Here is a 24,303-nt window from a genome sequence, read left to right on the forward strand (position 1 = left end):
TTGATATATGTATTTGTCTGCACTATTCCAAGTAGGAAATAATGTGGTGTTCTGTGTGCATTGAAAATTCTAAAAACTTCCATTTCTCATTTTTAAAGAAGGAATGTGAATATTCCAACCTATCTCATCTGAGGAAATACATTTTGAACTAAAATGTAGAGCCTGTTGAAAAAGATAGAGATAAATGTGACGTATTTATATAACAGAAATATCTATTTTCCAAATACTTGTAAACACCTTTGTTTACTCTTCAGATGAGTCACGCATCTAGCCACAGTCATAGTGTAACGTCAGCTGTCAGATTCATCAAGTAATTACCTACAGAATATTTGCTTTATAAAAATATGTCGTGGGAGAAGGTGAAGTCCAGCATAAAAACAACAAGTTTCATGTGCAGAATGCCACAGCGTCACAAAGAATACAAAATGTCCAACAAGAATCCAACCAGCCCAGTGGTACGTTAAACGTCTGCATGCCTGTGTTTTCTTTCTCTATCTGTTGTTCATGTATCGCTCTTATCTATTGGTGTGTGTGTGTGTGTGTGTGTGTGTGTGTGTGTGTGTGTGTGTGTGTGTGTGTGTGTGGGAGTGTTCGTGTGTGTGTGTGTGTTTTCTGTCTCCCTGGTTGTTGAACAAACTGCAGAGAGATAATACTCCCTCAAAGCCTCAGTCTGTCTGGTCAGTCCGATGAAGAGCTGGTTATTTTTAACACGGCAGGGGGGGTTGTTCGAGTATCGGAGAGGCCAAACTCCCCCTCTGTGAGTGTAGGAGCCCATCTCACTTCTGTGTATTCTTTTCGCAGCGGGATCACTCCAAATGGCTCGGTAGAGACAGAGGGATTTGTTTGGCAGACAACGCACACTGAAGAAATGCTGGGATGAATTTGACCCGGTGATGGACGGGTATAAGGTCAAAGAGGACACTATGGAGGAGACACAATCAGGCTTGACGCATAGCAGTGAGAGTGCTAGCTGGAGGATGGGTGATAAAATTGGACATAGCTAAAGTCCCACATGCGGCAGGTTACACACTGATTCTGCTCTTCTTGAGCCAGATTCTCAAGCGGTGCCAAGTGAGTGTGCTAGTGGGGCGGAGACAGGTCACCGTCTCTTAGTTGGGGGAAAACGGAGGACCAAATTGGACAAGAGGAACTTTTGTGATCTTATGTCAAGGATTATTTTACATTCTGGTACTATAAACCGCAGGCTGTACCTTTTTTGCAATTACCTTTCTTTAGTGGCTGATATGTGATCCGAGATAAAGTGGAACGGTGAGGAACGAAGTGTGTTTCCATATTTGTATATAAAGATTATCAGCTCGGCACTGCTGACTGGTCGTAATCAGTCACAGTTAATTCCAATTCCTCTTTTATTTTCCCTTGGAAGACTATGTCAGGCCTGGCTTTACATTTCCACTTTAAATAGGGGAGTAGCTTAAATGAATCATACGTTTCGTAACTGACCATGTGTACACATGTGGGCAACAAGAGTTATCAGTCATCCATTATTTTAACTACTTCTGTTATTTTGTTTTACCCTTAGATCCAGATGTTGTCATGAGTAAGTTACATCAATCAGGAATACCTGAAAACCAAGAATAACCAAGTTGACCATGGCGGATGAAATGTATGTAATAATAATATGTTGTTTCTTTCAAGCAGATTGGGGGGAAATGAATTCCCCATGTTTAGTTTGGTCTAATCCCATTAACATAGTTTGTACAGTCATGAAAACTAAACAGAGATATATTAATAATTTACTGCTCTATATAAAGATTTCTAAAACAATAGAAGATGAAAAGTTGTGTCCTCATTAGATTTTTAGATTACTCTACCATACTTTTTTCTTGTGTCAAGCCCATTTTTAAGTCATAAGTATGATTCAAAATAACTTCCACTTTGTTCCAGTTTTTTTGTTCCCTGAATACGTTTTATTTTTCAGTCATGTGACTTTAAGCAAGGTTAATGGTTTATAAAAGAATCCATAAAATCCAGGGTACAGTGTTATTGACGCTACATAATACTTGAGAGCATAAATGTACCATCGTTTCAATCTGACTTGTATATTTACATGTTTATATATTAAAAAACCACATCACTGACTTTGGAAGTGATAATGTATACTTTTGGAAGCATTTGCTGTGTCCTTTCATAAATTAATGTGATAACATTTTTGTATTTACAAAATACAGCCGTGACCTCATTGGCAGAAGGGCACATGCAGCAGGCAGCCCTCCCCTTTAAACACACGCACACACACGCACACACCCCTTTAAACGCGTCACCCGGCGGGCGGGCTGGCTAGTGTGGTGTGTGCGTGCGGTCGCACAGTGGTTGTGTTTCGGGTCGCGCTGATAGCGACACAGTTCGGGACGCGTTTGATCACCGGGAGATGGGAATGCTGAAGAGATGGCTGTGAAAGAAATGGCTCTGACGCTTTTGACCCTGATCGGGTTGGCGGCCATCGGCGACGGTAAGTTTTAATGTGAGCCGGTTTTTTTTTGTCTCGATGCGTTTCCCCCGGACCGGGCATCGCCTGTTGTCGCGCGTCACCATGGCGCTCCGTGTCGGGGAATTTGTTTTCGTTGAGGGGGGGGCTAACCGCGACTAGCTTGCGTCGACCTCGAAGAAGCGGTGGCTGTTCCGTCAGAACCAAAAGTCACGCCGCTTCGTTTGTGTGTGTGTGTGTTTTTTTATTTTATTTTTTTATTTTATTGGTGGTTATTTATCGAACACGGAGCAAGGAGCTACAACCACAACAACAACAACAACATCAACAACAACATGGTGGTGCTGCTGTTTGTGTCGAGGCGCCGGCTAACGTTAGCTAGCTCAACGGATAATGGACTCTTGTAAAGTTGAACCGTGTAACGTTAGATAATTGCGCTCCGTTTGAGCGCAACAAGACAAGAATAAAAAAAATAATATCATGACGTAGAAGCGCACCCAGGGGCGAATAAATAACCCACAGTCCCCCGTTTGTGTTTTAATTGAGGTTATCTGTTGCTGTTATTAATGCTAATATATTTACAAACCGGCGCCTCGCTGGACTGCTTATCGCTGTAGCGCCACCACGCTTCGTGGGGACAGCAGCGCGTGCAATGTGCTCGCGGCCTCCTCGCTGTGTGCGTGCTCGCGCGTGCGCTCCCTGCATGGAGCCCGAACGGATTCGTTGAACGAAGGCCCGGCCCAGGTTGTGCATGAAATGTGTGTGTCCTTTTTTTCATTTTTATTTTTTAGAGTAAACACTGGCAGCCACAACATTTGGCTCCGTTTGTAAGGAGTGAAAAAGGCTGCTTGGTGCCCCCCCCCCCCCAGCTGAAAGTGAATGCTGGCATAGGGCGACAACAGCCGTGCATTCAGCCACCCCAGACTGAAGTCAGAGTTGAAGTCTGGGGTCATTGTGATGGAAATGTGGCAAGTGGGGTCTTTTGAGGCGCCAGCTATGGTGCTGCTTCAGTCTGAGTCCTCCCGCCTTCTGCTGGGGCAGCTGACACCCAGCTTCACACCTCCGCCTCAGACATGCATATCTTGTACTAAACTAGATTTTTCCTCCCCCCCCTTCTTTTGTGAAGCTTCTCTAAGCATCTCTAACTTTACTACATGCCCAGCAATAAATCATCACTATTTGTGAAGCAAGCATGTCTGGGGTTACGCAAACGTCTGTTTTGTTTTGCCCTGTTGCAATTTGTCACTCCGCTGATAAAATAAAGTAGTTAGAAAGAAAAAAAAATTGCGTGTTGTACTTTAAACGGTTGAGTCATAATTCCAGTCACAGGGTGCAGCCAACAGCTTTTTTTTAACGGCTGCTAGGAAAAACAATCACACCTGATTGGCTTCGATATTAACAGTGGTGTGCGAGGGGAGAGTGTATGTATGTGTGTGTGTGTGTGTGTGCGCGTGTGTGGCCTGAGCACGCAGTTGGTGACGATGGGTTTGTCCAGCTGGCAAGATCTGCTGCTTTCAAGAGGCCCCGCAAGTCTGTCTGCAACCGTGGTTTCGCACCATGTAATGTATTGCATTGCGCTATGCCCAGGACTGGAACCAGACAGACCTGAATGTAGCCGCTCTGGTGCCGACCGCAGGCCTGCGGTCGCTCAAAGCTCTGAACTCCGTAATGTTGCTGTTGACTTCATGAGGATTCCGAGTCACCTGGCGCTGCGGTGTGACGCAGTCCATCCGGGTGCATTAAACGCGGTGGCAACGCGATGCAGGCAGTGCAGCGTCGACCACGCTGCCAGGAAGCAGGGCGTGTCCCTCGGTTTCTCCTTCACCTCTGCCCTTCCTATCCTCTATTGCTGTCCCATACAAGGTGTGGTAGCAAAAATGTTCTGCGTGTGTCCTGATGTATGTTGATTGACCATCAGTCCTACGAAATAGTGATCCATACTTGAAAAACATTTCTTTTTAAACTCATCAATTCCTGCAAGGATAAGCGACAGAAGAAAAACCTTAGTGCGTAAGAAGCAGGATGTGTATGTAGGAGGATAGGATTTTAAGGCAAATCTGTCAGAAAACTACTTTTTCAACTTGCTGCAAGGTACATGATCAGAATTTAATCAGTACCTTTTATCTGTGGTCCCACTTCTGCTTTCAATCACTAAAAGGCCACCATACACTGCCAAATCGAGCCTGGGCACGGGCTGTCTTTTTTTTTCCTCTCAGATGAAAGGTTAGATGATCTCCTGTTATCCGGAACTCGGCACTCTATTTTTGCCATTATCAAGACTATGCCAGTCTCCCCCTGATGTGCCGTTTTGTGTAAGATGAGGGAGATGAGAAAGAGAAGAAGTCCCTGCTTGAAACCTGTTCAGGGAACTGCTTAGATAGAGCCACATTATCTAAACTCTGCTGCAGGTGCTGTTTATTCTCCAATTGGATATGAATGAGTTCCGGTTAGTGAAGAATGAGCTAGTCAGATTGGAACATGTGTACACCTGCCCATTAGGTCAGAGCCGAGGGAATGTACGGGGGAAACGTTGACGTCTATTAGCTGCCTCAGAGGTGTGTGTGCGTGTGTGTGGGTCAGTGAGAAGAGTGAGTTAAAGAAAGTGGTTTTGTTCCCAAAAGGGGCGGGGCGTGTTGTAGGGCTGGGCGGTATATACCGTTTCAACCAGTATACTGGTTACAGACTTCCTCACGCAGTGAATTTTACAGTACAACCGTAACAACTAATGTTGCTCTTCGGCAGGCAGCAGAATTTATTTTTCGACATCTCCACCATGCGCCTAGCGGTCAGAGCTGCTTGTCTTGTGTGTATTGAGATTCGTGGTTATAACAATTTATAACTCACGACAGGCGCAAACAATTAGTAGTACATTGATAAAATTACCCCGTCGAATTGCATGCTGGGTACAGCCTGCTATCACAACAAGAAGAAATTCTGTCTACATGTGAAAACGCGGACAAGAGCGATGCAGAAGGTCCAACGAGAGAGCAGAGGTGCACCAACACTACCTGGGCCCAAGAGAGGAGCTGTGTCTCTTTTGGAGGGTTTTTGATCAGAAAACGATTTATTGCAAAGTTGGCCGAGCCGCTGGTATTGCCAGCAGCCCCGACTGCTAAGAAGCTCGCGGTCGCGAGGGAGTTGACCAGGGAGCGGTGATCACATGTTTGGGTCGCCGACGCTTCTTTTCGGGGGTCAGTGGATGGATGCGTTTACTTGAAACCGAATACCGTGATATACCGTGAAACCGCTAGAATCTTACAAAATACCGTGATCTGCATTCTGGATCATTCCACCCAGCCCTAGGGTTTTCTAGACTGACAGATGTTTGGGCTGCCAGGTGCCTGCGGCTTTAAGACGTCACGTCCTTCAGAATAAAATGTCTGCTTACCTCGGCGCCCGGAAGCTTCCCCCTTTTCAAAAATACCTGTTTACGAACAGCTTCTATGGAGCAGCACTGGGCCAGTCATGGTCATGTCTGGGGTGTTATAGTCCCCCCCGCACTCCCTATAATGACTGTTGTGGGTAATGACCTCCGGAGGCACAGAGGCCTAATTGCTACAGCAGACCGTGTAGCCCCTGACTGACCCAGCTCCGCCATTACTGGTTACCCCTGCAGAGACTTCGGTAGCGATCTTATCCCTGCTTTTTACTTTACTCAGAGCGCTTTGTCTTGTTTTTTTGTTTTTTTTGTGGGGGTGTTGCAGTGTGCACTTATGTCTGATATAATGTAATGTGCTTTTTGTTCCATAGCTTGAATGGGGTTATTGTCCCAGTGCACCCAGACACACCTAGTGGCTATGTGAGTTCATGTCTATAGGGCTGAACCTGACACCCATCCTCAATTACGTGGCTCTTTGTGGAGGTGTTCGGGGTTTTTTTTTTTTTTTTTTTTTTTGGGCTGTTGCTGGAATGTAGATCAGACCTGCTCTGCCTCCTCATTTTCTGCTGGAAGGGGTAATCTAGGGAAGGATCGTCCGTAAGACCTTTTTTGTTTGCAAAGTAGTGAAAGTGTGTATTATTTAGAGTTGGAAGCACAGCACACGTCTTCCAATAAACTCCAATATGCAGTGGAGCAAAACGTGTAGCTTTCTGGAGATCCAATGATTTCAATATGAAGGTTGCATTGCACGTCTTGTGGCTGTCCCTCTTTACGTCCTCCATCACCACAGCATTAAGCTGGGCTTATGGCATTGTGACCGGAAGTAGAAAATAATCTGATTATGTACTGTATGCAAAATACAGAATACATAATATTGGCTTATCCTAAGTTCTAGCTAGAGCTGGGTATAGTCTAGCCTTTTTTTACACTTAAATTAAGAGGGTGTAATGCAGTTTGATTTTTCCGCAGTAATGAGTTTCAGCACAGATGTTAAATTATAGTTTTTCTTAACTGGGCCCTAATTTATGATAAGAAATAAATAATTTTTCAGTTAACTTTGAAGCCAAGAAGCCACATTGAATGCAATGTAAACACAAAGACTTGGCTGAAAAACTATTTCTGCTTGATACTTTAGGTTCTTTTTGCTCTGTACCCAAACATTTTTTTTTTTTTATCTAGCTGTAACGGTAACCTAAATTGTTTTCCAAAAGCCTAAAAAAAGGGCCCAATTCCTTGGTCTGTTCTGCAAATGCGAGTGTTGAGTGTTTTTTTATTTTAAATCTCAGGCACGACAGAAGAAGAACAGCTCACGGTTCTGCAACATACTAGTGGTTATTATCGCAGCCCAGTTTGGGGAAAAATTCCCAAGTGAGCCCCTGCTCCCACTTGTTTGCCTGTGAGGTAATGCAGGGCAGCAGAGACGCAGGGCGGGGTGAGGCCTGCAGGCTGGTCAGATAGTAGACGCAGCCCCAGAGACTTCACTCGAGAATCACATCAGTAATCTGACCCTCAGATGCAGACAAAGGTAATGACTTTCCTCCTTCCCCCAACATTGATTAGGACACAGTTGTGGTGTGTGTGTGTTTGTGTGTGCGCGCGCCCGTGTGTGTGTGTGTGTGTGTTGGCACTCATGCTGTCTGGTGGCGTCTGCTTGTCTTGGTCAGCTCTTAGTCTGGTATCTATATGGATTTATTCTCAGTGCTTTTTTGGTAATGGTGCTCTGCTCCCTACACACACACACACACACACACACACACACACACACACACACCAGACTGTCTGTCTGTGTTGTTCAGCGCCCAGAATCCCACTGCGTTGGTGTAACCCCACGGCCCTGCTGCGAGCACGGGTATTTTCCACAGACTCGCTCACCTTGCCTCACGGGAACCTCCCCCCCCCCCCCCCCTCCGGCACGCTCGCAAACCAGGGTCATGCCGGTCACCGTGTGGAGGTGTTTGGAGTGGGACTGCGCTGTGGTCTTCAGTCGGGTCCGAGTTGAGACGATGCCGGTTGTGGCAACAATGTTTTATTAATCCCTTCCTCCCTGCCGTCTGCCGCTTCCTGTCTCGACACGAAGCGGAATGAGAGGAACTTCACACACACTCGCCGCTCAAAGGAGTCGCTCCTTGTGCTGCTCTCTGCCTCCACGGTTCCCTTTTTCATTTTTAGTTTTTTACCCCCCCCCCCTGCTGTTATTCACCCCCTCCCGCAAGTCAAAGTCTAGACTGGGTTTTAATGACGGTCGCAGCTGGTCACTTGGGCAGAGCCCGGCCACAACTGTGGGGGATGCGGGGGCCCTGTAAGCCCCCCCCCCCCAACCCCCCTCCGTATTGTCCTGACCAACTTGGGAGCAGCCCCCATCCTGTCTGGCCCAGGAGCAGCCCCGCCAGCCCCCCCTCTCCCCAAACATTGAAGTTGTTGCCATTAACCCCGGGCTCCCCATCCCCCCACCCGGCCTGGCTCTTTGTTCGTGCCAGTCCAATCCGTCCTCATGTCGTCTTAATCTGCACACAAAGGGCCAGTGTAAAGACCGCCGATTACGTGGCTACGCGTACACCCGGGGCCCCTCTCGGCTCCACGTGCATGTGCCCCCCCCCCCCCCAAAGTGGAGCTTTGTAACACGTCGGCGGGGTGTGCAGGGCGGCGTGCCGGGCTTCCTCCGGTGCTGTTGGTATTCTTTGTGTACCTCGCCGTCGTGATCCACATTGATTTTATTTCTGAGAGCGTCGCTTCACATTGAGTAGACTTTTGTGGAATTGTGTCAAAGCCCAGGTGGAGACTTGGCTGTACGTGGTGGCCGATTGACATTTCTATTGAGGCGTTATTGGCTGTATTGGGGAAATGGTGCCGCAATTCAATAAGCAGGGCGGTTTATTGGCTAAAGAGTTATTATTTATACTTGAACATGATGAATAACCTTAATATGTTTGGTAACTGAATCTGATTATTTTTCCTGTAAATGTTTCACATCTTGATCAACGTATAAAATGGTGTTCCCTCAAAGATGTTCTACATACTGCCCCCCCCCCCCCCCAGTGTTGACTCTGTTGTGTGGGAGCAGACTGCATATGTTTTTTATTCTCCACATGCTTGCCTTTAACCAAGGAGAAAACGTGCCACAAACCAACTCCTGGTAGACCACAAACCATCCACGACACACTTGGGATGGGAATGTGTGTTTTTTCGGCCAGTGCTGGTTTCCGTTTCTGAGTCTGTGAGTCTGCGTACCATCTGTCTCACCACACGCAGACTCCATGATGCACGAGCCGGCTCATCTCCATCTTAGCACGTCGCCGTTGTTAACGTTTGCCGTAAGAACGGTTTTTGGATCCGTCGGTTTGATTCAAACGAGGGAATTTCAAGTACAATAACTCAAACGAAATGTTGTTTTTTTTTCTTCTTCTTATCTCTCGTACTTTGAAGATGTATTGATAAAAATGGCTCCTCTCTGGCCTCACAAGCTGATTGATTTCCTCTCCTGAGAAGCAGTAACCATCAAGCCTGCAGACGTGTGCGGCTTAATGGCGGAAGGGGAAACAAGATGTCTGCCCCTGGTGATTGATGCAGGGCATCTTCCAGCTTTCTAACGTACAGCTGTTACTCTCCTCAGCGCTTTTATTTGGCTCAACCATTTGTTCCATAGATGCAGCACTTTAGTGCGATGTGGCACACAGTTCCCCTCCCCCTCCCCCCCCCCCCCTCTCTGCATTAGGCCCAGCCTGCTTCACCACTTTGTAATCTGCAGGAAATTCCATCTGCATGCGAACGGTGGTGAATTTGGACGCACTCCACCAAGAGTTCCTGCCACTTTCTCGCTCACCTCCCCGGGGGGGGGGCGGGCGGGCGGGGGGAGAAACACACATACGCAAACACTCCAACAGTTGAGAAATGTTACTGAAACACACATCCTACATTTCCAGTTACCCCTCAGTGGGGGGGGGGGGGGGGCACGGACACGCACGCAAAATGCGCTCCCACACGAAGCCGCTTCCCAGAAGGGAAATCATTCCGATGACACCGGCTCTGTGGTTTTTGTCCACTGAGGCGTTGCATGCTGATGGCGCAAGTGTTTGCTCTTTAGGTTCAAGAATGTGCCAAAATCTGCGCACATCTTTTTAGCAGACCCCCCCCCAATTGGTGCAAACGGGGGGAGATGAGTGAGCTCATCAGGCCAAAGGAGCCCTCAGGATGAGACACGCAGGATTAGTGGAAGCTTGCCACCCTCACTCTTTTCTTTTGCCTGGTCCAGATGTTGTGAGTGGTCCAACCACTGCTGAGCCCCCCTCTTTCTGAGGGCAAAAAGGGGATTTGAATTCCTCTCTGTGGGTACAATGGTCTTGTCCTCGCCATGTCCTGGGTTTTTGTCTTAAAGGGTTCTAGTTTTGTTTTTCTGACCAAGAATCAGCCGTTGTTCTGTGAGGCCTCACTCTAAAGGCCCTAATGTCAGTCAGATGGTTCTTCATTTACCACTGACCGAGGGTCAGGTGACTTAAACTGCCTCCCAGTGTTCTGTTACCATGTGAAAGCTGGTCCCGTGTGTCCTCGCCGGGTCCTGGTTCGCACTCTGTTGCGTTGTGGAGGACCTTGGAAGGTCCCTTTTGACCTTACTCTCAATGAGAAACATGTGTTGTACGACTCCAAATCACACTGCCCTCCAAATCGAACCGGTTTGCATCGGTTTCTTGCCCTCGCATTGCTCGACCAACTGCTGTTCCCTCTCAAATGGGGGGGGGGGGGCGCGGCGCATCTGTACAGGCTCCGTGGCACTGACCCCTTTGGATCGTGAACATGAGCCACCGTAGTTTATTTACTGTTTTTTATCTATAATGGAGGCGTCCGCTTTAGTAGGTCCCTGCGCAGGAGTGTGCCGTGTTCAATACAAGCTCGTGCCTCATCAGCTCAAGCGGGGGCCGCTCTCTGTGTCCGTGGGACCGAGACCGGGGGGGGGGAGGAGCGGAGTGCTGCACCGGGGATTTGGCAGGAGCCCGCTTGCCTTGTTGGGTTTCGCGTTGTCTGTCCCACGGGGGCAGGTCTGTCTCCACCCTGCGTGTTTGGGTTCATCTGCAGTGAAGGATCTGATTTCAGGGCCGTCTGGCTGCTCCGGCGAAATTCCAGACTCTTGTCTGCGTGTCACAAAATGCTCACGGCTGAATTGAGCCGGTTTGAAGCGTGGGACTGTGGGGCCGGCCTGCCCCCTGGTGGACACAGAGGGGGAAGTGAAGTAGACGTGTGTTTTTTCTTTTTCGATGTGATGAATTGATGCTTACTTAACCCTCCCTGTCCTTTTCCCGCAGCTTTGCATTGTAACTGCACAAACTGCGAGAAGTCTGGCTATGAGTGTGAAACGGACGGCGCCTGCATGGCCTCCACATACTACACCCACGGCAAGGAGCAACACGTGCGCATCTGCATCGACCGGGAAAACCTGGTCCCCCCCGGACAACCGTTCTACTGCCTGAGCGCCGAGGGCCTGCTCAACACACATTGCTGCTATGTCGATTATTGCAACAGCATCGAAGTCCCGGGTGAGGAGCACCACATGTCTTTCAGTCCAACAGTGGCACGCTTTCAGTGCAGGGGAACTAACTGTGCTCCGTTCTGCCTTCTTAGTGCCGACGAAGGAGGGCGACTGGTCCGGCTCGGGCGGCTCCTGGGGGCCCGTGGAGCTGGTGGCGGTCATCGCAGGGCCGGTGTTCCTCCTCTGTGTGCTGCTGATGGTGGGCGTGTTCCTCTTCCAGTATCACCAGAGGGCCTACAGCCACAGGCAGAGGCTGGAGGTAGAGGACCCGTCCTGTGACCACCTGTACTTGGCTAAGGACAAGACCCTGCAGGACCTCATCTATGACATGTCCACCTCCGGATCAGGCTCTGGTCAGTGCAAGCGTCTCTCTGGAGTTGCACTCTAATCGAATTGGAATCATTTTGTCAGCAATAACATTAGCACTTCCGTGGTTGGTTTTATGGCGATACAGATGGATGAATTAACTGGAGCAATAACTAAACATTTATCCTTTGTCTAGAGGGTATCCTGATCCACGCATATAAAACAGGTCTTCAGGGAAGGATGTTGGCTAATGTTTAGTCTGTCTCTCTGCTGCCCCCTGTAGGTCTGCCCCTGTTTGTGCAGCGCACGGTGGCAAGGACCATTGTGCTGCAGGAGATCATAGGAAAGGGTCGTTTTGGGGAGGTGTGGAGAGGGAAATGGCGAGGAGGAGACGTGGCGGTGAAGATCTTCTCATCCAGAGAGGAGCGCTCCTGGTTCAGAGAGGCCGAGATCTACCAGACAATCATGCTGCGCCACGAGAACATCCTCGGGTTCATTGCAGCGGACAATAAAGGTAAGGACTGTTTAAGTAGACACTTCAGGCACGTGTCAGACAAAGTAACATTTGAGAAAGAGGCAACCGAAAAATCGATCTAATCTATAATCTGAGTTAAATTGTAATCCACACGTTACCTGCACGATGCCCTGATCACTTTCCCTTCTTTCAGACAACGGCACGTGGACTCAGCTGTGGCTCGTGTCAGACTATCATGAGCACGGCTCTCTTTTTGACTACCTTAACCGCTACTCGGTCACCATCGAGGGCATGATCAAACTGGCCCTGTCGGCCGCCAGCGGCCTGGCCCACCTGCACATGGAGATCCTCGGCACCCAGGGTAAGATCCTCCTCCGCGTCAGACATCTAGGCACCGATCTGTGGTAGCGCGTCGTCAAGCACACTTGGTACAAACTCAAAAGCATAAAACCTGCCGTGCGATCAAGCTTAAAAATGTTTTTTAAATGAAAATCCCCAAGCCGTAAGAGAAACACTAGTACGTAAACTACAGTAAACAATAAAAGTGAGTTATCAGATCATGGCAATAGGCAATAGAAGGAGTTTGCTGCAACAAAATACAAAATGAGTCAGTTGTAGACACTCACTCACTCACGCATGCAGGCACATGATTGGATGATGATGATGATGATGATGATGATGATGATGATGATAATAATAACCAGCTGGGACTAGAAAGTTAAGTAAGACATACAAAGCAAGCAAGTGAGCTGAGCTCTTGATGCAAATGATGTGTTGTCTGTTCTCCTGCAGGTAAGCCGGGCATTGCTCACCGGGACCTCAAGTCCAAAAATATCCTGGTGAAGAAGAACGGCATGTGCGCCATAGCTGACCTCGGCCTGGCAGTCCGCCACGAGTCCATCACAGACACAATCGACATCGCGCCGAACCAACGCGTGGGCACCAAGAGGTAAGCGGGTCCACAGCACACAGCTGGAGGTGCACGTCAGGTCGTTTCTGACCGCTGCGTCAACAAATCTCAAGACGCGATCACCGTAGTGAGACACTATTGAGCAGAATAAGTCTGTCCTTCAACACTGTCCTGCTGTACTTAGAAAATTAGAGAACGCACTGACCGCTATGGTTGGTGTCTCTGATGTCATCCCTCCTTTCTGCCCTTGGTGTCCTCCAGGTACATGGCTCCAGAGGTCCTGGACGAAACCATCAACATGAAACACTTTGACTCCTTCAAGTGTGCTGACATCTACGCGCTGGGCCTTGTGTACTGGGAGATAGCCCGCCGCTGCAACGCAGGAGGTACGACCGCAAAGGGCAGCGCGGGGGGGGGGGGTGGGGGTTTATTTATATGAATGAACCTGTCAAATGAACAGAAGCATGAAACCAGCGACTGAAAAGGCTTCTTCCTTGTGTGCTGCAGGTATCCACGAGGAGTACCAGCTGCCCTACTACGACCTCGTGCCCTCTGACCCCTCCATAGAAGAGATGAGGAAGTTGGTGGGTGACCAGAAGCTGAGGCCCAACGTGCCCAACTGGTGGCAGAGCTACGAGGTATTTCACGCTGACGATGCACTGTACACCATCAGCAGGTTGAGCTAAAGTATGAAATCATTCCAGAGGTATCAAACTGACCAGGATGCTTTTTAATGAACGTTTTTATAAATACAAAGTTTAAAGTGTTACCGTTCGCTATTGGGAATCTTTTGTTAATTGTTACTATCAGTAAACTTTGCTGGTAGTCGTCAGGTTTTCATAACGTGCCCCGTGTTCCCCTGCAGTCGCTGCGTGTGATGGGTAAGATCATGAGGGAGTGCTGGTACGCCAACGGAGCGGCCCGGCTCACGGCGCTGCGCATCAAGAAGACGCTGTCTCAGCTCAGCGTGGAGGAGGACGTCAAGATGTGAGCGGCGAGCAGACCACCCTGCTATAGGAAAACAAACACTACAGACGGACTGCAAATGAAAAGCCACACTCCAAGTTGTGACGAGGCCTACCTCACCTTTTTAGCCAAAACTACTGAGTCACCCCCCCCCCCCACCCCCCATGTCCCCTTTTTGACTTTACTGCATCTTTTTCTTTTGTTCCTCGTCTCCTCCGTTCCCTTCGACCTTCCCTCGTCCACAACACTACCGCTGTTAATATCATCTTTTCATTTCCCCAGTTATTGTACAGCGACAGGATGAATAGGTCTGAGCTCTCTTACCTCTCTGAAGTGTGTGTGTGTGTGTGTGTGTGTGTGTGTGTGGTACTACGGGCATGTTTCTGAGGACGTCCTCTGGTTTTAGGCTGTAGCTCATTAGACAAATCCAGTAATGGGAAGTTTAAGCATGGAACCCCACAATCTGCAATCTAACGCCTCGCTTGAACATCCTTCAAACGGAGACGAGTTGTTCTCTCCGCTGTAGCTTCCTGTGACGGAGATAAATGTTTGGGATGGTTTTGACTTTTATTTATTTGTTGAGTTTTTTTTTTTGTTTCATATTGATGAACACTGAGATGAGATGTGACAAGTCCAGTATGATATGAAAATGTAGTTCCGTCAAGTCTTTCAGATGTTAAGGGGTTGTTGTGTAGGAACTGAGCGCACATAAGGATGTAGCCCCCCCCCCCCCCCCCCCCCCTTTTAAGTGTGACAGGCGATAACATAATTTACCCTGAGCAAATACATGGCGTATGAAATGGAAAATACAGTTTTAATTTTTTTTTATATATTTGTGTTTTGTGTAAAGACATCTTTTGACATTAGACACTACTGATGATGGGTACATATGGGCTATTTTTTTTAAAATAAAAAATGCATTTATTTTGGACATCTGAACAGTGATTTTGCTTTAAGGGTACTTTCAGAGTGCTGTTGTGTCTGCATGTTTCTGTGCCAGGAAAAAGACGTCCTCTGCTGGAATTAGTTTTTAATTTGCTCCTCTAATGGCAATTTGGTGGTACTACTGATCCCAGATCATTTTTGCTGCAGCCTGTTTTTATTATTATTATTATTATTATTATTATGTATAATTGCTTGTTGAGTTATTTTCAGCGTTCAGTAAGACCGATCAGTTGCTACATGATGTCGTCCGGGGGGGGATGCGGGGGGAGTCTCCCTTTTATTGACACTGGAATATTTAGAAGCCTCATGTTCACTTGAATTCTGACCCCCGGCTGACCGTTCACCAACAGGGAACATGATGCGGTTCGATGTGAAAAGTACTTTTCATCCCTCCTTTGTCGGCTGTCTGTGAATAATCTCTAAAAGTAGAACACTGAAAGGTGTCACTGTTAGTTGTGTCATCGCTCCACCCAGAGTCCGTGTCGTGTTAGAACCCCGACTTGGCGCGCTGTCTTCTGCACTGAGGTAGATCAATTGAAAACTCGTCTTTTCCCTTTTTTTTCTTTTCTTTTCTTTGGAACCACAAAAATGTTGCTGCTACTGTTCACGTGGGTGGAAGTTCTGCAGGTGGATAGAAAAGAGGGCGACTGCTGTCAGTTGAACCAAAAAAACACTCCTGTCCTTGTTTGGTTTGTTGCCATGGCTGTATGACCATCACACATCCTGTTCACAAGTAATACTTCAATCATTTCAAAAATGATTTTGTGCAAATCTTTTGTGATTTGATTTAAAAGTGTATATAGCTATACAATAAATTCCTTTTTTTCTTATTGGGGGCTTCAAGTGTGGTGCTTGCATGTGTCGTTTACATTGTCACGCGCTGCTGGAGTGGAAGGAAAGTCCAGTCGGTGCTCGTGGTGAATCTCCTGAAATGAACTGCCCTGTGGATGCTGGAGCTGATCCAAGCTCCGTTTGTTTTGTGGCCAAACAAAGTTGGAACTAGTTTAAAAAGTAACCTAACAGCCAAAACACTTTTTTATTCTCAGGTACTGTAGAAATGTGTAATTAAAATGAAAAAGGCCTCAATCCTCCACCGGGGCTGAGAGGTGAGAACGGCTCAAAGTTATGGAGGTGGAGCTTTTCTTTATTCATTTTAGGCGTAAATCCTTCGTAAAGAAAAAGAATCCACACATATTTAAAATGCATTTTATTTTCCTTTTACAAGAAACAAAAGCAGACAAAGAAATAAGATGGTGGGCAGAGGGAGTGGGAAAGCTGTATATAAAGAGATGCAACCTCTGGCGTCCTGAAAAAAATATGTACAATTCAAAATAATATCCATACAAAACATGCCACATACAATAAAAATGATCATATTTATTCATATTCCCTAAAAGTATCTGCTGTACAGATGCAACATTTTTAAAAAGTAGGTGAGTTTTAAAAAAACCCTTCAATTTGAGCAAATCTTTTTTTAAATTATAAGATATGCAGAGAACTTAAATTAAGATTCAGAGAAGTTTAAAATTATTCAGGCTAAATCCAGTGAGCGGCATAATGTCTCGTCATGGTCTTCCCTTGAAATAGAAACATACCAAAATATATTTATATATATCACTGCTTCAGATACTTGATCAATATCTACCACTTTAGAGAAGTTCTCCGTTATACTATGAGAGTGCAATTCATTACCAGGTTAAGTATGGGATTAACTTTGAGTATTACATCATAACATACATTAGGCCGAGTAACCATTTCACAAGGTTTACCAACACATTCACTTCTATAGGGAAGATATAAAAGGCAAAACACTAACAATATTCTAGGGAATTCAAGGTTTTCCATTCAAGAGTATATTTATCCAATTGTGACCGATTAAGGGACAGGTTTTGGTAATCAACGAGCAGTAGCATAAATAAAAAGAAAAATAGACACGAACAATATTACATAAATACAAATACTATGCACCATTGTACTGCTTTACGCGAGAAGTGATTTTCATGTCTAATTAACGACCCTCCACATGAATCCAAACCGTTTCGTAATCGCAATTGATTTGAGAAGACCAGACATTTTTCTCAAACCTATTTTAACAAACTTGTCTGAGAGCTTATAGAAAAACAGGAAAATGCAAAACACTCTGGTTCATATACATAAAGATATTAGTTTGCCATTTTACATATATTTATATTTATATACAGCTTTATCTTCGTTAAAATGATATCCAGTGGTTGATTTTTTTCAATTTTATTTCTCTACACTTTTGACTTTATTGAGTACAAAGGGGCTGGATAAAGAGTTGCTGTCCCCTAATGCATATACCATATATACAGTTTGTACAACTTTGCATTTGTAATTCATGTGAGGTCTCAGGTTAGGGAAAAGAACAAAGTAGTACGGGAAGGAGGAGTTTTAGTAAAGCTCCCTTTTAAAGACTTTTTCATTCATCTTACATAGAAATGAAAACAAATGCCCTTTTTTCCAATAAGCCTTTCCCTGCCTTCAGTTGAGCCTCGAGAGGACAGTACCAGCACTAGAAAAGCACACTACGGGGGGGGGGGGGGGGGGGGGGGGGGTAGAAACACTGCAGGCTGTACTCAGGCAGAGGAAGACTTACTACAGTAAAGTTTAACAACAGTCCACTGAATATTAAGAGAGGAAGAGGCATGATTAAAAGTTCAAGGTTGAGTCGAGAAAAGACTGACTTGAGGGGGCAATAAAAAGCATTTAATGGGACAGTAGTCATGCATCCACCGGCTGGTTTGCAACAAGTGGTACTTCAACGTATGAAGCAAACACGCAAATGTACTTGGATAGGTTTTTTTTTGGACATCGTGGTCTTCTTCTTCTTCTTCAAAGACTGTGTCCTGCGACCCTCGAGCCGTTCACTCACACCGTCGCTGTCTGCAGGCAACTAATGAAAGGTTGATGTTATTGTGCTTTCACACAGCGGATAAACAGGGTTTTCCAGAAGCATAAATAAAAAGAAAAAAAAAAAAAAAAACGCTACATCCGGGGGGGATTTGGTGGCACACAGGACACCTGCTAAGCTTCTGATTGTGACTTTAATGCAATATCTTATCAAAACTGTCATATATTTCCTCTGTATAAACAATTCATGAATAATAATTATGTTGGCTCATTATTGTAAATCATTATCAGCATAAAGTAGATAGAGCAAACCTGCTGCTTAAAATTCCCTGCTTGTCCGAGAAGGCTAAGCCCATAAACCCCCCCCCCCCCCCTCCACAGTAGCAGTTAAGTTTTTATACAAAGCAGTTGCTTCCCGCTAAATCAATGAGGTAGACTGGGTCCAACTAACCCACCATGGGACTCCACACAGTCAGAACATCTGGTTCCTCTGAAACCACAGATCAGCATCTCAAATGTTATATTAACATATCTTTTTTTTTTTTTCTTCCTTCTTTTCATCGATCGTATGTAGTTCTCACACAGAGCCACATCAGGATTGTCTAGCTAGCCAATATCCATGTTGTCTTCATTGATGACTTGATGGGGAAAGTGCCTTTTCTGGGAGGTGGGGGGGGTGCGGTCAGGCGGGACAGGAAATAGGTCCGACTTAAAACATGAAAATGCATCATTAGTTCATTCTTAGTATTTCAAAATGGCTTTTTGTCGAAGCTCCAGCTGAGCTCCTGAATACGTGTATTGATATCAGATAATCATTTGGTAGATGTCAGCCACTGACAGATTACTGAGAACAGTCGCATAGGTGGGGGGGGGCGAAGGGTTTTGGCTGAGGAAAAGGTGATTGACTAGTCCATTCAGTTGGAAGTTAGTCCCACCATAGAGCTGCTGTGGATGGGAGGTGGTCAGATACTTTTATTGATTAATGCTCTTCAAACCTTTGGCTACAGGTGTCACCGCTTAAGTCTTTCAAAGACTGAGGCCAGCTTTCCTCCACATCAGCTTATGAACTGGATAGGATTCAAAGGCTTTGGCGCGAGAATGTTCTGGCACCAGTAAGAGGGGAAGTTTCCATGTTCCTTTCTTCTGGTTAGTTCATCCACTTTCGGCAGTTCCAGGCTCCACAATGGCAAGGGATCTTGTGCTGATCGTCCTCAAAGTCAAACTGGTAGTCGTAGGTCAGCTGGAAGCAACAAATGAAGAAAGTCAACAGGGGAAAAGAAGGGAAGTGTATGCACGAGTGGGTGGAGGGTAGATTTCTAATGCACCGCACCTCTTCTCCCTTGGGGATCCTGCGGCTGGAAATGATGATAATCTTGTCTTCTTTGTCAAATGTTACAACTTCAGCAACACAGTTCGGAGCACAGGAGTGGTTGACGTAGCTACAAAAGAAACCCATGAGTGAGTTTTTTTCTAAAAAAAAATTAAATCTGATTTATTTATTTTTTATCCTAATAAGGCAGCAAATCACAGTATACACTCACCGAGCTGGACCTCCTGTCAGAGTGGCATCAATCACCTGCTCATTGTTGATGCGGAACATGTAGATACCGCGGTTCTAAGTTAGAAGAAGGAAAAAAAGAATTAAATGTCAATCCACTGTCAGAAAAAAATAATAATTTTGCCCACTTCTTAAACATCAACTCAATCTACTCCTCTTCCTTTCACACTCCAGTGCCAGTGCTCCATTGTTATACCTGAAACTCGTAGATCTTCTCCCGACGATTGGCCACTTCGTTGCGTATGACGGTGCCGATGTACTCAATGACCATGGTGTGCTTCTCCAGGTCCTTGGCGGCGTACAGGCCGAGGCCCTGAATGCGCGATCGTGCCAGATAGACGTTGTTCTTCCACTCCGTCTTCAGGCGTCGATACTGGGACGACTTGGAGTGGACAAACTGCTTGCTGTACGGCGTGTTGAGCTCCCCCGTGAAGGTGCTCTGGTAGGCCTTTGAGACGCTGGTGCTATTCAGAGTGTGAGGCCTGCAGACAAAAAAAAGAACTTTGGGTTTCTGGACATCTGTGCACTGCATTTAGGCTTTTGACACAACTGCATTCAACAGAAAATGACGTGTTATTTAGCAGGGTTTTTATTTAATAGAAGGAATGTTACAAGGCAGAGGACAAACATAAATACTGAAATATGAAGATATGCTTTGCTGATTTCAGGCTGATATTGTAACAAACTATTACATTAAATTAACAAGCCACATGCCTAGCATAAACTTGCAGCATATTGCTAAAGGAAGAATGCTGCTGTACCTCTTGCACTGTGTGGGGACTTTGGGCTCAGAGCGAGCAGAGCCAGAGGGATTGATCATCAGAGGAAGCTCCATCAGAGGGTGGCGACCATATCGGAACAGGTAGTTCTGGCACATCTCTACTCCAGGCAACTAAAACACCACATGGACAAATCAGGTTAATCATGCACTTAGACAGTAGAACCAACGTGGCATTTAAGTCAGGTCTTTATTCATAAAAATCGATTTATATGAACAAAAGGACAAAGGGGGTGAAGGGCCCTGCTGCATATTCTTACCGACTCGGTGATACGCATGACAGCGTGCACCGTGAGGCCGTACATCTCCTCTCCTTTGACGTGTTCGGTGAACAGCTTCAACATGGATGAGTCGTCTCGCAGTTTGGCCACCTGCTGAACCACCCGTTCCCAGATGCCTGAAGACAATAAAGTACACAGCCAATGGTCAAGAGAGTTCCTTCACGCGGAGGAGTAAAACACAGAAACCCTACGCAACGTGTTGGGGGTCCTACCCTCTGGAGTCGTGTCGCGGTACTGCAGGTCCTCCATGCCGTGCTCCAGGACGCGCACCTCAAACAGGGGCCGGCCGTCGTCCTCGTTGACGCGGCAGCGGTACCGGCATCTCTTGTTGGGCACGCGCGTGCTCCAGTAGATGCGAGTGGCCTCGTAGCCGACAGGGAAGATGGCGGTGGGCGAGTGGAAGTTGGCCATCTGTGACGGTAGCAACTGGCCCACAGCGTGAAAGATGAGGCCGCCCACGCGGAACAAGTGGACGCGGTCGCCCCGCTGCAGGATGCTGGCGATCTGCTTCACCTCGTCGCGCTCGATGTAGACGCGCCGTAGGACCGCGAACATGCCGAGCTCGTCTTCGCTGGGCCCCTTCAGCTTGTGCTGGGTGCACAACATGGTCTTGTCCTTGAAGAACATGCAGCGCGCCCGCATGGCGCATGCAAAGTGGTAGACATTCGGGCAGCGGATTCGGTTACAGCTGTTGGTGGCGCCCGTTTTTTGGCAGTACGCGCAGAGAGTTCTCAACCCCCGACGCAGCGCTACCTCCACGTTGATGAGGGCGCCGCCCTGCGTCTCGTACACCTCCGTGGACCACAGGGCACAGTTGAGGTGCACCCACAGGTCCACGTCGATGTTGAGCAACCGGGCGGGCCCGTCCGTGGCGCCGTCGCCTTCCTCGTGGCAGAAGCAGCACTTGCGTTTGTCCCGAGGCAGCCTGTCCGGCCGCAGAGCGATGCGCAGGCGATCCATCAGCTCCGACACCTCGCGGCTGCTCTCCTTCTTAGACCCGCCCTTACGTATGGTGATGACAATCTGAAGACGTTTCCAGCGAATCCCCTTCCATTTCTTCACTTTGGGATGTACCACCTCCTCGTCGGGGGAGAGAGGCCTGCGCTGCTTCACCGCCTTCTGGGAAGACTCCATGTTGTTGGGAGAATCTTGGGGCGGTGGAGCGAGATCAGCTGCCAAGTCCTCTTCCTTGATAGCGGAACTCGGCAGGACTTTGGTTGGATCAGTGGGAGAAGAAGGATCTGGAACTGAGGCGGTAGTTGCCGGATCTGTGACCGGCTCCAGAACGGCAACTTCAGACTCCGGGACCTCAGTAGGCCGAGCAGCATCAACGGCGGGGCCGTCATGCTGCTCGGCCTCCGTCTTGATCTGGACGATGGCGAGACTTGAGGGAGGCGCGGACGGAGAAGCTGGCTTTTTGGAAGGTTCGGCTTCACTTGTAGGAACTGGCACCGATGGAGGACATGGAGGGGATGGAGGAGATGGTGATGGGGGTGGAGATTCTTCCACGGGTATAGCAGGAAGGTGGCGCACATCCAAGTCATTTACTTTGGTTGTGTAACAGTGCTGGGCCGGTGTGTCTTCTTTTTCTTGGAATTCCTAGGGAGGAAAGAAAATCAGCTAATCAGCTTTTAAGAAATATATAATGCACAAAATTTGATAAAACAACCAAGAGTAATAATTCAAACCGTTTTCCAGACTGACCTGTTTAATGAGAGCCAGAATGTCCACTTGTTTCTTCAACGTACAGCCCGGTAGTGACACATCAAATTGCCTCAGCCAGTCATCCTGACTGGGTGACGCACTGTCCTTTGCTCCCAGATCAACTAGAAAACATTACCACCCTAATATTAATCTTTATTCATGGTTAATATACTTAAAAGTTCATGTTTGAGAGCAATACATACAAGTGTGTCCCTCGCATTGTAATCCCTCAACTGCAACAAAAAATGCTTTTGAACAGCAACTCTCCTCAGCTGAGGCTAAACGCAAAACTAAAAATATCCAGTACTGTGGAATTTTATTCCTTCCAATACATATTCTAAATCAGAGTGAAAATGATTTAGGACATTTAGGATGCATACCTGACTGTTCGGACCCTTTGCCAGGCCCATCCACTGCAGCCATGTCAGGGTTTTGGGGAGGGAAAGTCACCTCATAAGAGCCTGGCATTCTGATATTAAGAAGCTGGGCCATGGCCATCATCACGTGATTCAGTTTCTGTAAGAAATCAGTTAAAATAGTTTTATTTTTTTTAAACTTGGGGTGCAGTTATGCAAAGCAAAGATGCAGCGCAATGGTATAAAGGCTTAGTACCTTCGCTGCAGCAGAGGACAATGTGAACGTAACAGACACTTCGTTGTTCTTGGCCTTGTCCCAGTGGTTGGATGTGGAAACGACTTTGTCCTCAGCTGCTTCAAAGGGTTTGTTTTCTGGAAATGCTAAAAAAAGAAAATAAAACATAACTTTCTTTGCAATTCATCTGGCATTTAAATAGTATGAATCACCATAAATGTAACTTTAAAAATTGACCTAAGCAATAAAATGTAATGCGAAACATTCAGGAAGATTTAATCAAAACATGAATGCTTTGAATATATATAAATCTCTAAGAATACTCATTGTGCATATGTATGTATAACTTGTCATTGGTCTGGAGAATCAAAGTGTGCTACCTGGGATGGCAGTGCGAGGAATCAGAGGGATGATGGGGGATATTGCTCTCTCCGTTTCCTCCTCTTTAGGCTCACGCAGTTGAGGGAAACGTGGCGTATCGTCCCCGACGTTACTTTCGGGAGATGATGCAGGTATGATGCTTTCTGGGGCGTCCTCGTCATCACTCTCCATCCTGTTGGAAAAGTACAAAATGTACATTTATAGCCACTAAGTAAGAAAATCTGTGCATTCTGGAGAACAAAGAACTCAAGAGAATTGTCCCATTGTACCTGATGTCCTCATTCTGGTTATGTGGTGGGGTGGGGAGCGCTGCTAGAATGTCAACACTCTTAACCTCATCTTTCACAGAATCTGCAAGATAAATGATACAGTGTTAAGAACAAAGCTAATGTTCAATTGCGCATTCAATTAAACATTCATGAAAAACAATAGGTTCATGGAAAATCTGTCATTGTTTACCCATTTGCTCTTCAGTTGCTTCCGTGTCTTTCTGACCCTCAGACAGCACCCCTACAAGAGTCACGCCATTAAGCAGTTTGTGCTGTACTGAAGGCGGAGGAGTGGGTGGCAGGGAGGATGGGGGTGTTGGTGGGTTGCTGAGGTTACTCTGTAAAGGGTACAACACATTAGTCATAAATCCTCCATGCTACTGTAAGCCTTTGCTAATTTAACTAAAAATAAAAGTCCAAGACAGCACCAGCCAACCATGCGTGTTGCAGCTTTGTCATACCTTTGTGAGTAACTGAGAGTAGTAGTCCGGGATATTGTCCAGCACTGCGTTGCCAAAGGATCCTTTGAGCTGGGCTTTTCCATTGACTGGGCTGCTTCCAAAAGGGGCAAACAGGTCCAGACTGGCAGTGATCGAAGGCTCCATCAAAGGCAGCAGAGAGAGACCCTGGATGCAAGGTAAATGTCAGTTTCTCTACTTTAAAACACCAAAGGCAAGAATCACATAGTCAGTAATAATCAGCTAACCTGTTTGAGTTGCTTTATCAGGGCTTCAGCACTTTTGCCAACTTCTTCCTTTTTATTCTTCTTCCGGGCGTTAGGCCCTCTGTCTCCAGATGCCTTATTAGTGCGCTTTGGCTTTTGTGCAGGAGCCCTTTTCGTTATTGACTGTAAATCCTGTGAGGGTCAAGAAAAGGAGAGAGAGGCCGAGACAGAGAGAGATTATTTACTCAAACGGTAACATAA

The 24,303-nt window shown here is 46.7% G+C and overlaps 2 protein-coding genes across 4 annotated transcripts in view; one reads left to right on the forward strand and one right to left on the reverse strand.

The window, feature by feature from the left end:
• Positions 1 to 2,282: 2,282 nt before the first annotated feature.
• acvr1ba (activin A receptor type 1Ba) lies at positions 2,283 to 15,775 on the forward strand. Its single transcript, XM_037457545.2, has 9 exons — positions 2,283 to 2,470; positions 11,120 to 11,350; positions 11,436 to 11,696; positions 11,933 to 12,163; positions 12,318 to 12,485; positions 12,917 to 13,073; positions 13,296 to 13,420; positions 13,542 to 13,672; positions 13,900 to 15,775. Exons 1-9 carry the CDS (start codon positions 2,407 to 2,409, stop codon positions 14,023 to 14,025), a joined length of 1,494 nt encoding a protein of 497 aa, XP_037313442.2. The 5' UTR covers positions 2,283 to 2,406; the 3' UTR covers positions 14,026 to 15,775.
• A 1,729-nt stretch (positions 15,776 to 17,504) lies between these two features.
• kmt2d (lysine (K)-specific methyltransferase 2D) overlaps positions 17,505 to 24,303 on the reverse strand; it is a 28,068-nt gene continuing 21,269 nt past the window's right edge. For all 3 annotated transcript variants that reach the window (XM_062564617.1, XM_062564615.1, XM_037457548.2), the window contains exons 41-55: positions 24,085 to 24,234; positions 23,840 to 24,004; positions 23,569 to 23,716; positions 23,379 to 23,460; positions 23,109 to 23,281; positions 22,750 to 22,874; positions 22,518 to 22,653; positions 22,138 to 22,259; positions 20,646 to 22,032; positions 20,413 to 20,549; positions 20,136 to 20,266; positions 19,571 to 19,856; positions 19,358 to 19,431; positions 19,147 to 19,255; positions 17,505 to 19,056 (exon numbers count right to left, since the gene is read on the reverse strand). In XM_062564617.1, coding sequence (XP_062420601.1) covers positions 18,964 to 19,056; positions 19,147 to 19,255; positions 19,358 to 19,431; positions 19,571 to 19,856; positions 20,136 to 20,266; positions 20,413 to 20,549; positions 20,646 to 22,032; positions 22,138 to 22,259; positions 22,518 to 22,653; positions 22,750 to 22,874; positions 23,109 to 23,281; positions 23,379 to 23,460; positions 23,569 to 23,716; positions 23,840 to 24,004; positions 24,085 to 24,234 — 3,318 coding nt within the window. In that variant the 3' untranslated portion in view covers positions 17,505 to 18,963. The remainder of the gene's footprint in view (positions 19,057 to 19,146; positions 19,256 to 19,357; positions 19,432 to 19,570; positions 19,857 to 20,135; positions 20,267 to 20,412; positions 20,550 to 20,645; positions 22,033 to 22,137; positions 22,260 to 22,517; positions 22,654 to 22,749; positions 22,875 to 23,108; positions 23,282 to 23,378; positions 23,461 to 23,568; positions 23,717 to 23,839; positions 24,005 to 24,084; positions 24,235 to 24,303) is intronic.

This window comes from Pungitius pungitius, chromosome 1 (assembly GCF_949316345.1).
Source record: "Pungitius pungitius chromosome 1, fPunPun2.1, whole genome shotgun sequence".
Taxonomy (NCBI): domain Eukaryota; kingdom Metazoa; phylum Chordata; class Actinopteri; order Perciformes; family Gasterosteidae; genus Pungitius; species Pungitius pungitius.